We start from the raw sequence: 13,029 nt of genomic DNA, 5'->3' as shown, positions 1-13,029 counted from the left end.
CCCAGCCTCTCACAACCCGTTTACAAAAGGTTAGTCATAATTTAACTCAAAACACACCCATCTCCCAACTAGTTAAAACAGTAGCTAACACTTACTGGGCTGGCCTGGGGGGTCACACCCTGTCCCCAGCTCCACACAAAAGTGGGTCCTGCTGTCTGCACGGGCTCCCTGCAGTTGCACTAACATTGCTGCTGTTCTCCCTCTGGGGACATCAGGGCGCTTGCCCAAGGACACTGATCAAGGAAGCCGCATGGAGCAGAGGCAGCCAGCCTGCCTGGCCTTGAGCACACTCTGCCATTCTGCCGTCTCGCCCTGGGGCCCTTCCCTCTGCCCTGGACAGCCTGGCTCAAGGTCAGCTGAGGGGTCTGAGTGTCCAGGAACCCCACCCCTCCAGACCCTCCCACAAGGACACCATTGGCCCCAGCAGCCCAGGCAGCTCCCACAGAGGGCCCTAGAGACAGGACAGGCCACAGGTTGAGTTTCTGTCTCAGGTCAGTCCCTGCTGACCTGGGGAGGTCCTGGGGTGAGATGGCCTGGGAAAGAACACAGGAAAGTTCCAGAAGGCAGGGCACGGCCATCCAGCCACACAGTACAGACCTACAGGGTGGCCACACCCTCCCTGAACCCAGCAGGGCTCCGTCATCAGCCCAGCTGGTGCTGTGGCCTGATGCATGGCCGGCCAGTCTCACTTCTCCAGGCCTGTGTCTGATCTCTCCTCCCACGGTGTAGAGAAAGCACACTCCTCCTCCAAAACCTTACTGAAAAAGCAAGCCTCTAAGTGGACATGATTTCTAAGCTCATACCCAAAAGCCTCACCTGTGGACAAGCACAGACACCTACTCCAGGCACTGGGTTTTAAAGGGCCAGCGCCCACACCTGCAGCTAGTGCTGCTGACTGACACATGGCACAGGGCCCGGCCCAGAACAGAGGCAGCTGGCACCAGGAGGAGAGGTCAGGGACACGGATGCTGCATGTCCTGTAACAGGGTCTCACGGCTCCTGAAGGTCCCTGATGCCCCAAGGCTCTGCAGCCAGGAGAGGGCCCTGGCTGGGGAGTGGGGACCCCAGGAAGACCCACTCTGTGGCTGCTTCATTTGCCCCGTGGAGAGACCTATAGGCTGGGGGGCCCCAGTGGGGATCAGCACATGCTTCCGGCCCTGCCTGGGCCACTCTGGGCAGCTGGACACACTCTGGGGCAGTCTGGGGACAGAGAGGCCATCCTCCCGGGGTGCACACCCACACAGCACGGGTCCAGAGGAAGGGGCTGGTAACAGCAGAAACCAACACAAGGAGGTCCCGGGGAATTTCTGCAGGCAGGACTTTGAGAACAAAAATCTAGAGAACTGTCCTCAGAGGACACACACTTCGCAAACCTCACGTGGTCACTAGATCCCAGGTAAGGAAGACAGGGCTCGACCTTACCAGACCTTAACAACACTGGCTGCTGCATACGCCACCTGCCCACGTCTTCGATGAACACGGCGAGGAGCGGGGGAACGTCAGGACTGCTTGAAAGAAGAACCAGACGCAAGTCCTTCTGGCTTCTTTCCCCATAGAGGCGGCTGCAATACCACCTCCTCCCGCTGGGCTCACACTGCTGTCTGGCTCCCCTGGGAATTCAGCCCATGCAGCCCCTGCCCAGGATGCTCACAGGGCAAGGGGTGCCCCCTCTGTCACAGACCCAGACTCACATTCACACCGAAGTCCGGGGACGTGGAGCTCCAGATGGCGCCAATGCTTGCTGCAGCCAACATCGCCTCGACAGCATGCTCACTGTTGGGTAAATAACCTGCGGAGAAAACACAGGAAGAAGCCTTGGGTTCAGGGTGTATGGGAGGTAGCAGATGTCCAGAAGGTTCCTCTGAGAGCCAGGGTCAGAGTGGGAAGGGGGCTGGCCTTGAACTGCCTGCGGATCCTGACCAACAGCCCCCACCCAGCTGAATCGCCTGCTGCCAGCCTGTCCACTCCCCACCATCCCCCTGCAATCCATTCTCCATGCTCTGATGACAGTGACCCCGTGGCCTCTCCTCCCTCTGCTCCCCCTCCCTTCCTGGGATCTGGTCACAGCAGCCTTCTTCCCACTCCTCAGTTGTCCTAATTGCCTCCTGCCTTTGCACAGCTGTCTGACCTGCTGAACACTCGTCCACGCACACCAGCAGTCTCCACTCAGTGTGCACTCATCCTGCAGCTCTTCACTCAAATGAAACTTCCTCAGAGCAGCCTCCTCCAAGGCCGTCTTGCCCCCAACCCGGTGAACTCAGGTCCCCCAACTAGTTACCTGCAAAGCACACTGTATTTCTCCTTCACCAAACTTAGCATAACTGCAAATGAATAATCACCTGTGTAACTGGCTGTTTAGTATCTGGTTCTCACATGAGGGCTGGGACTTTGCCTGTCTTGTTCTTTGCTTTACCAAATGCCTTTTACCATGCCCTGCACATCAAGGGTCCTCAGATATTTGCTGGCTGGCAGATGGATGGATAGATAGGTGGAAGCAAAGAATAAAGGACAGATGGCTGGCAGATGGATGGATGGATGATGGATGAGGGATGATGAATGGAGGATGAATGGATGAATGAATGGACGGATGACAGATGGAGGATAGATAAATGGATGGAGAGATGGATGATGGGTGAATGGGTAGGTAGAAGAATGTATAGACAGTTGGATGGATAGTTGAATGGATGATGTATGAGGGATGATGAATGGAAGATGGATGGATGAATGGGTAGATAATGAGTGAAGGATAGATGAGTGGATGGAGAGATGGATGATGGGTGAATGGGTAGGTAGAGAAGAATGTATAGACAGTTGGATGGATGGATAGTTGGATGGATGGTGGATGAGGGATGATGAATGGAAGATGGATGGATGAATGGGTAGATGATAGGTGGAGGATAGATGAATGGATGGATAGATGGATGATGGATAAATGGGTAGGTGGAGAGAAGAATGTATAGACAGTTGGATGGATGGTTGGATAAATGACGGATGAAGGATGATAAATGGAAGATGGATGGATGAATGGGTAAATGATGGATGGAAGATAGAGGAATGGATGGATGGATGGATGGGTAGGTGGAGAGAAGAATGTATAGACAGATGGATGGATAGTTGGATAAATGATGGATGAGGGATGATGAATGGAGGATGGATGGATGAATGGGTAGATGATGGGTGGAGGGCAGATGATGAGTGGAAGATAGATGAATGTATGGATGATGGGTAAATAGATAGGTAGAAGAATGTATAGATGGATGGATGGATGGATGAATGATGGATGATAAATGGAAGATGGATGGATGAATGGGTAGATAATGGGTGGAGAACAGATGAGTGGACGGATAGATGGATGATGGATGGATGGGTAGGTGGAGAGAAGAATGTATAGACGGATGAATGGATAGTTGGATGGATGATGTATGAGGGATGATGAATGTAGGATGGATGGATGAATGGGTAGATGACGGATGGAGGATAGATAAATGGATGGATAGATGGATAATGGGTAAATGGGCAGATGGAGAGACGAATGTATAGACAAGATGGATGGATGGATGAATGATGGATGAGGGATGATAAATGGAAGATGGATGGATGAATAGGTAGATGATGGGTGGAGGACAGATGAATGGATGGATGGATGGGTAGGTGGAGAGAAGGATGGATAGATGGACGGGCAGATCGATGGGTTGATGGATGGCTGCACAGACAGGTGGACTGGTGGATGGTTGGTTGGAGGGATAGAGAGGAGAGGGAATGAAGAACACAAGCAGTACTGTCAAGAGCCATATTCAAGCCTACAAGGCGCAGAGGTCCTCAGGCCCTCCATCTCCTAGCAGGCTGGCTTTCATGACAACAGAGGCAGGGAATCCTCATGGCCATAGAGACTATGATCAATTAACCAGATCACTCTACACATTCCAGAGGAAAGGATCTGTACAGTAGGACAGAAGGCAGTCGCAATACGAAGGGTCACGGCCAAGGCCTCATCAGAGCAAGGTGCAGCTGCCCAGGTGCGCCCCCAGGGGTCCCTGGTCAGCTGGCTCCCTTTTTCCCTCCTTCTCCCCCCTGCAGTGGGTATTTCTGTTTGTCTAGATTCACATGCAACTCCCCTGCTGGGCCATAAGCATCCAAGGGGCAGGGATCACACCACCATGGGGTTCCACCCACATCTGGCAGATGGTTGGCGTTTGCTGAGTTTGCAGCAAAGATGAGACTTGGCTATGAGTGTAAACTGAAGCATCTCAACACTGTCACCCCCAGGGGCAGGGCAGGACTCGGTGCCCAGGGGAGGCTGCTTAACCAGCTGACTCCATGTGGCTGACAAGTGAGGAGGAGCTGGCCCTTCTCCCATGGCACATCAGACACCAACCCTGGGGACCACTTCACAGACAAAGGAAAACAGAGCTAGGCACAGCTTTAACTCCATCTTTTGAAGACTCTAAAGCATCCAACCCCATTTAATCCGCAGAATCATTTTCTAGTGTTTTCTGGAAAACTCAAAGTCCCAAATCCTAGTAACTGTGATCAGGTCAAATCGGTATCCAACTGAGACCCACAAAATGGCTGGGGCACAAGGGACCAGCTCAACTCTGAAGGGTCCAGGGCATCGGGGCCAGGAGTCTCCTCAAAGAAAGCATAGCTCAGAGGAACCTTGGCTGTCCCCAATGTAACCTGTTTTGTCTCTCCTTCACTCAGAAATGTTTGCTTCAAAAGAAGATTTTTTTTTTTTTTTTTTTTTAGGCAAAGCCTCGCTCTGTCGCCCAGGCTGGAGTGCAGTGCCGCGATCTCGGCTCACTGCAAGCTCCACCTCCCGGGTTCACGCCATTCTCCTGCCTTAGCCTCTCCGAGTAGCTGGGACTACAGGCACCCGCCACCACGCCCGGCTAATTTTTTGTATTTTTAGTAGAGATGGGGTTTCACCGTGGTCTCGATCTCCTGACCTCGTGATCCGTCCACCTTGGCCTCCCAAAGTGCTGGGATTACAAGCGTGAGCCACCGCACCCGGCCAAAAGAAGATTTTTTAAAATGAGAATTGGGAGGGAAGAAAAAAACTGGAGATAGAATATTTTGCATTCTTTGCAAGACCTTAAAAGTGTACAGATTAAATCAGACGACCAAGAACCACCCAAAAAGTGAGGTTTCAACCTCAAAACTGCATCTGTGACTAGACGAAGTGGCTCATGCCTGTAATCCCAACACTACAGAGGCCACGGCAGGAGGATCTCTTGAGCCCAGAAATTTGAGACCAGCCTCGACAACACAGTGAGACCCTGTCTCTACCGCAAATATCAAAATTAGCCAGCCATGGTGGCATGTGCCTGTAGTCTCAGCTACTCAGGAGGCTGAGGTGGGAGGATTCCTTGAGCCCAGGAGTTCGAGGCTGCAGTGAGCCATGATCACGCCACTGCAGTCCAGCCTGGACAACAGAGTGAGACCCTGTCTCACAAAGAAAAAAAAAAGCCTGCTCTGATGATCAGCCCAATACCCATAGTCATTCATTCAATAAACAATTCTTAGATGCTGCTGGGTGCCAGGCGCTCTCTATGAAGATACAGCAGTGAGGAGAAAACGAAGCCCCTGACCTCTAGTATCGAGGACACATGCGCACAAACACACCAAGATCCCTGCAGGTTCACGTGAGCCACGAGGACTATGATGAAAGCAGGTGCAGGAAGAGTGGGATGCATTTTTCGAAGGCTAACCAGGAACGGCCTCTGAGGAGGTAACGTTTGAGCAGCAATCCCGATGAACCAGGGTGAACCCTGAGGACAGGCCGAAGGAGAACAGGCCGCCAAGGGCTGAGACAGGAGGCAGCCGGCATGCCCATCACCGGATTCCTTTCTAGTCAGCTACCAAATGCTGAGCACTAACTCCATGCCCAGTCCTGTTACTCAAGGGGGAGGCGGGGCAGGATACGGGGGCCTGGCGCACAGGATTCTTGGTCCAGCCGCTTACTGCACTTATAGACGACAAGGCCACCCAGCTCCTCCTGCCTCTTTGCAAACAAGCTGAACGGCAATTTGCAGTTAAGTTCCCTAGGGAGAGGCACACCCATGCCAAACACCAAGGCTCCAAAGCCCAAGCCCCTCCCCAGCGGCTTTTCCTGCCACCCGCTCCCTGTGGTCCTTGTCCCATGACACAGAGGGGAAAGGGAGGGAGGTCGGGAGCCCCGACCACCAGGGCTGCACTGGAAGATAAATCTCCTTCGTCTGCACCTGCTCATCCCCATGTACACACCTACCTGCATCTCAATTAACTAACAAGTTGTTTGGGGTAAAGAACAGGTCCATGCACAGGCCTTTACATTTTTTCCACAAGTCAAGGTGAAAGGAAAATTGTAAGAAAAATACCTAAGTAGTTCTTATGGAAATCCTCAGTTGCCATCCCAGGGAACAAAGGAAGGCCCCGGTCCAGAGCGGGATGACAAGCCACGCCTCAAGGTCTACAGATTCCAGCCCCTGCTCCTTCCAGAACAATCCCCAAATGGGGCCTGCTCTTCGGTCCTACTTCCCTTGCTTTATGGCTGAAGGGGGGAAGGGCAGTCAGAACGGACCAGCACCTCAGGAAACTCTAGGCAGAGCGGAAGAAGGTGGACGAGGCCTTTGGGATCAGACCTGGGCACCTGCCCCATCTCCTGCCCTCCATGTTCCACCCCACAGAGTTCCTAATGCCCGTGTAGACGCCTCCTGCTCACTGCCTCCAGGCCTGTGGCCTCCTGCTTGCTGCCTCCAGCAGCCTCCAGGCCTTTCACAGGCCGTTTCTGCTGCCGGGACTGCCCTTTCCTGCCCTGCCCCACTGCAGGGCTAACTCCTAAATGTGCCTTCATTCCTCCAGCAAGCCATATTGAATGCGTCTTCATCCCTCCAGCAAGCCCATATTGAATGCGTCTTCATCCCTCCAGCAAGCCCATATTGAATGGGCCTTCATTCCTCCAGCAAGCCCATATTGAATGCACTCCCTTGATGTTCCTGGAATTGTTTCAGGCTCTGGGACAAAGCAAGGAACAAAGCAAAGCAAATTCCTGCCTTCGCAGAGCGGCATATTCTTTCAGCAATTTTCCTTGGTCTTTTTTTGCCTTGCATGTAGAGTCCAAGTCCCACAAGGTTCCATGTAATATGACACGACTCCACCTTATTTGAAAGTCGTCTTGACCTTCACGCCACACATTCTAGCTTGGTCTCCTCCCTCAAACCATCACCAGCACCCAAAATGCTTACCAACAACCCGATCTCCTTTCTTCACACCCATTTTCCTCATTGCTGCTGCAAACAAAGCCACTTCTTGCCTCAGCTCTTCAAAAGTCACCTTCACAATTTCCTCTTTGCCTTCCCCTGGGAAGAGAAAAAGGGTAAATTGTACACAGACCACTGCAAAAAGAAAAGTTGCAAGCCAGACACTGAATGAAAAATCCCACCTGTTTCAATGCAGGTTATTAATCTACACCCAGGGAAAACAGCAGGGAATACAAGCAAAATACAGGTCAACTTAACCTCACGCAGAAGAAAGGTTGTGCGAGTCAGCCGAGCAAATACACAAACAACATGTGCTGCATAAATATTCTCTATTAGGCCGTGTGCAGGGGCTCATGCCTATGATCTCAGCACTTTGGGAGGCTGAGGTGGGAGGATTGCTTGAGCCCAAGAGTTCAAGACCAGCCCTGACAACAGACTGAGACCTCCATCTCTACCAAAAACGTAAACATCAGCCAGGCATAGTGGCACGCGTCTGTAGTCCCAGCTACTAGGGAGGCTGAGGCGAAGGATCACGTGAGCCATGCCCACACCACTGACCTCCAGCCTGAGCAACAGTGCAAGAACCTGTCTCAAAATAAATAAATAAATAAGATTTTCTACTGGGAATGCTTTTATTAACTGAAGAATCCTTTGATTATAATTGTGGGGTTGTTTCTTTTTTAATTACAGATTCACAAGAAGTTTCAAAGAAAGTACAGAGAGGTCCCATGTCCCCCTCACCCTGCTTCCCCAGTGGTTACATCCTCCATAACCAGAGTACACCAGCAAAGACAGGAAACATAAATGGATGCAACATGCATGTGTGTGGTTCCACAAAACAGACGTGGATGCGATGTACATGTGCGTGATTCCACGAAACAGACGTGGATGCAACGTGCATGTGTGTGGTTCCATGAAACAGACGTGGATGCAACGTGCACGTGCGTGGTTCCACGAAACAGATGTGGATGCACGTGCACGTGTGTGGTTCCATGAAACAGACATGGATGCAATGTGCACGTGTGTGGTTCCACGAAACAGACATGGATGCAATGTGCACGTGTGTGGTTCCACGAAACAGACATGGATGCAATATGCATGTGTATGGTTCTGTGAAACAGACGTGGATGCAATGTGCACGTGCGTGGTTCCACGAAACAGATGTGGATGCAACGTGCACGTGTGTGGTTCCACGAAACAGACATGGATGCAATGTGCACGTGTGTGGTTCCACGAAACAGACGTGGATGCAATATGCATGTGTATGGTTCTATGAAACAGACGTGGATGCAATGTGCACGTGCGTGGTTCCACGAAACAGACATGGATGCAATGTGCACGTGTGTGGTTCCGGGAAACAGACGTGGGTGCAACGTGCATGTGCGCGGTTCCATGAAACAGATGTGGATGCAATGTGCACGTGTGTGGTTCCATGAAACAGACGTGGATGCAATGTGCATGTGCGTGGTTCCATGAAACAGACGTGGATGCAATGTGCATGTGTGTGGTTCCACGAAAGACGTGGATGCGATGTGCACGTGTGTGGTTCCATGAAACAGACGTGGATGCAACGTGCATGTGCGTGGTTCCAGGAAACAGACGTGGATGCAACATGCATGTGCGGTTCTCTGTCACCTTACGGAATTTCCTGCAACCACTACAATTGAGATATAGGACATTTCTACTACCCCAAACCCTTCCCTCCTGTTGCCCCTTTACAGTCATCCCTGAGCCCTACGCCACCCCCACCCCGGGCAACCCCCACCCCGGGCAACCCCCACCCCGGGCAATAGCTCTATAATTCTGCCATTTCAAGAATGTTAAATAGGCTGAGAGAAGTAGTTCATGTCTATCATCCCTGCTCTTTGAGAGGTTAAGGCAGGAAGATCACGTGAGGTTAGGAGTTCAAGACCAGCCTGTGTAAGATAGTGAGACTCTATCTCACTATCTTAACATTTAACAAAAAATGTTAAAACTAAGGCTAGGCAGGGTGGCTCATGCCTGTAATGCCAGTACTGTGGGAGGCCAAGGTGGGCAGGTTGCTTGAGTTCAGGAGTTCGAGACTAGCCTGGACAACATGGTAGTCAGTATCCCGAGTAGATAGGACTATAGGTGTGCACCACCATGCTTGGCAGATCACGAGGTCAGGAGATCGAGACCATCCTGGCTAACACGGTGAAACCCCGTCTCTACTAAAAATACAAAAAATTAGCCAGGCGTGTTGGCGGGCGCCTGTAGTCCCAGCTACTCGGGAGGCTGAGGCAGGAGAATGGCGTGAACCCGGGAGGCGGAGCTTGCAGTGAGCCGAGATCGCACCACTGCACTCCAGCCTGGGGGACAGAGAAAGACTGCGTCTCAAAAAAAAAAATTCACTTATTTTATTGCTCAGTAGTATAATTTTTTTAGAAGATTAAAAGTGACACAAGCTCACTGTCAAAAACTTTGATAGTGCAGAAAAAAATAAAAAAATAAAATGATCCACCACCCTAGTTATCAAAGAAATGTATGTTAAAACAGGAAGATACCAATTTCCGCCTAACAGACTGTACAAATGGGAAGGGACAGTGTGTAACCAGCCTCCACAACAGCCCCCTAGTGACCCCTGCCCGCTGGTATTCACACCTGACCTGGGGAATCGATGGGTTACTGTGGAAATGACAATGACTTCTGAACTGTGGTCGTAAGATACACTGCGGTTCCCATCTGGCTCACTCTAGGGGATGCCAGCGGCCATGCTGTGAGATCACTGAGGCAGCCTCTGGAGGGGGCAGCCCACACGAGGAGGAACGAGGCCTCCCACCAACAGCCTTGTGAGCACACCATCTTAGATGTGGGTCCTCTAGCCTCAGTCGAGCCTTCAGATGCCTGCAGCCCCTGCCAACATACTCACTGCAACTTGATGAGTGATGATCACCCAGCTAAGCCACTGCTGGATTTGTAACCCACAGAAACTTGGAGGTAAGAAATGTTTGTTCTAAGCTATGGCTTTCAGGTAATCTATGACATGGAAAGACAACTAACACAAGTAAGACTCAGTGTTGTGAAGGTACAGGAGAATGATTTGAAGATAATTTCTACAGTATAGAAGTTACCCTTTCGACCATTACCCTTGATGCAAATATTTTGCTCCTGATTGGTCATCGCTTTTCAGTTCTATAATATGAATTCTCTTTGTGTGTGTGCGTGTGTGTGTGTGTTTGAGACAGAGTCTCGCTCTATCGCCCATGCTGGAGTGCAGTGGAACCATCTCAGCTCACTGCAACCTCTGCCTCCCAGGTTCAAGCGATTCTCCTGCCTCAGCCTCCCGAATAGCTGGTACTACAGGCACCCGCCACCACACCAAGCTAATTTTTGTATTTTTAGTAGAGATGGGCTTTCATCATGTTGGCCAGGCTGGTCTTGAACTCTTGACCTTGTGATCCACCCACCTCAGCCTCCCAAAGTGCTGGGATTACAGGTGTGAGCCACCGCACTGGCAAATTATCTCTTTTAGAAAGTGAATAAACATCCTAATTTCCCTTTGGCATAAATCTGGCTTTTTCCAGCCAGGTGTTATAGCTCACACGTGTAATCCCAGCACTTTGGGAGGCTGAGATGGGAGGATCACTTGAGCCCAGGAGTTCGAGACCAGCCTAGGCAACATGGGGAGACCCCATCTCTTTTTTTTTTTTTTTTTTTTTAGTCTCACTCTGTCCCCCAGGCTGGAGTGCAATGGCACGATCTTGGCTCACTGCAAGCTCTGCCTCCCAGGTTCATGCCATTCTCCTGCCTCAGCCTCCCAAGTAGCTGGGACTACAGGTGCCCGCCACCACGCCCAGCTAATTTTTTGTATTTTTAGTAGAGATGGGGTTTCACTCTGTTAGCCAGGATGGTCTCGATCTCCTGACCTCGTGATCCGCCCGCCTCAGCCTCCCAAAGTGCTGGGATTACAGGCGTGAGCCACCGCGCCCGGCCTTGACCCCATCTCTTAAAAAAAAAAAAAAAAAATGAAAGAGCCAGGCACAGTGGTTAAGTACCTGTGGTCCCAGTTACTTGGGAGGCTGAGGTGGTAAACTCGCTTGAGCCCAGGAGGTCAAGGCTGCAGTGAGTCGTGACTGCACCGCTGCACTCCAATCTGGGCAACAGATCAAGACCCTGTCTCAAAAAAAAAAAAAAAAAAAAAAAAAAAAATCAGGCCGGACACAGTGGCTCATGCCTATAATCTCAGCACTTTGGGAGGCAGTTGAATCACTTGAGGTCAGGAGTTCAAGACAAGCCTGGCCAATATGGTGGAACCCCTCTCTACTAAAAATACAAAAATTAGCTAGGCACGCTGGCACGTGCCTGTAATCCCAGCTACTTGGGAGGCTGAGGCAGAAGAATATCTTGAACCCACGAGGCGGAGGCTGCAGTGAGCCAAGATGATGCCATTGCACTCCAGCCTGGGAACAAGAGTGAAACTCCATCTCAAAAAAAAAAAAAAAACTCGTTTTTTTTTCCCTATTTGCCTAGAGTTGTATGCGTCTGCCCTTCATCCTTTCCTTGCTGCCCTGGGGTAGCCTTTTCGTTACCTCTCCCACATCCCCAGCCCAGAAAACTTTCTATCACGTGAAAACACTCGGTAAGCTGATAGCTACTCTTCAAAAGCAAAATGTGCTGCGCAGGCAGCTGTTCTAACAATCTCAACACGGATGCGTAATGCATGTTTGCTCCACTCGCTGGAGCATGAAAGCAATTGTGCACATATATGTATTTTTTTAAACAGGGCACCACATGGCCTCGATGAGAATTACCCATAGGAGAGATGAGTTCTGCTGAGAACGCCTGAGTGAGCATGGAGCAGAGCTCCGTGAGCACCTGCACCCAGCTGGGTAAGGAACAAGTCAGGAAAATATGCAGAAAACGAAACACAATGATCTTAAAGCCCCCAAGCCAATAATCGGCTGCTCAGGCCCCTGTTTAAGTAAGGGATGCGATTTGTAAACTAACTGTGATCAATGGCATGAGGGTCCTTATTCCCACTGCAATTATAAGGAAGGGAATTGCTCATTAAAAGAAGGGGCTCTGCCAGGCGTGGTGGTTCACGCCTGTAATCCCAACACTTTCAGAGGCTGAGGCAGGCGGATCACTTGAGGTCAGGAGTTCGAGACCAGCCTGGCCAACATGGTGAGAAACCTCATCTCTACTAAAAATACAAAAATTAGCCAGTGTGGTGGCGCACGTGTGCAACCCTAGCTACTCGGGAGGCTGAGGTGGAAGGATGGCTTGAACTGGGGAGGTGGAAATTGCAGTGAACCGTGATCACGACACTGCACTCCAGCCTGGGTGACAGAGTGAGACTCCATCTCAAAATAAAATAAAAAGGGCAGGCACGGTGGCTCCCACCTGTAATCCCAGCACTTTGGGAGGCCGAGGCGGGTGGATCACGAGGTCAGGAGATCGAGACCATCCTGGCTAACACGGTGAAACCCCGTCTCTACTAAAAATACAAAAAATTAGCCAGGCGTGGTGGCAGGCGTCTGTAGTCCCAGCTACTCGGGAGGCTAAGGCAGGAGAATGGTGTGAACCCAAGAGGCGGAGCTTGCAGTGAGCCAAGATCGAGCCACTGCACTCCAGTCTGGATGACAGAGCAAGATTCCATCTCTAAATAAATAAATAAATAATAAACAATTTTAAAAAAAGGAGGGGGGCTCAAATATTGAAAAGAGAAGAGATGGTGGGAGTGAAGAGGAGAGAGGCTAAGATAAAGGGGTAGGGGGTGTGAAACAGACACCGATTATAACCCTACCTCCTTAACCCACCCTCAAGACAG

The 13,029-nt window shown here is 50.9% G+C and overlaps 1 protein-coding gene across 6 annotated transcripts in view; it reads right to left on the bottom strand.

Moving 5' to 3' along the window:
* Positions 1-13,029, bottom strand: part of AACS (acetoacetyl-CoA synthetase) — an 81,107-nt gene that overhangs the window by 52,607 nt on the left and 15,471 nt on the right. For all 6 annotated transcript variants that reach the window (XM_055239065.2, XM_055239067.2, XM_063614757.1 and 3 more), the window contains exons 4-5: positions 7,224-7,337; positions 1,692-1,789 (exon numbers count right to left, since the gene is read on the bottom strand). In XM_055239065.2, the coding sequence (XP_055095040.1) occupies positions 1,692-1,789; positions 7,224-7,337 (212 nt within the window). The remainder of the gene's footprint in view (positions 1-1,691; positions 1,790-7,223; positions 7,338-13,029) is intronic.

Source organism: Symphalangus syndactylus, chromosome 13 (assembly GCF_028878055.3).
Source record: "Symphalangus syndactylus isolate Jambi chromosome 13, NHGRI_mSymSyn1-v2.1_pri, whole genome shotgun sequence".
Lineage (NCBI taxonomy): Eukaryota > Metazoa > Chordata > Mammalia > Primates > Hylobatidae > Symphalangus > Symphalangus syndactylus.
Note: the sequence above shows the minus strand (reverse complement) of the source record. Positions and strands in the feature narration are given on the sequence as shown.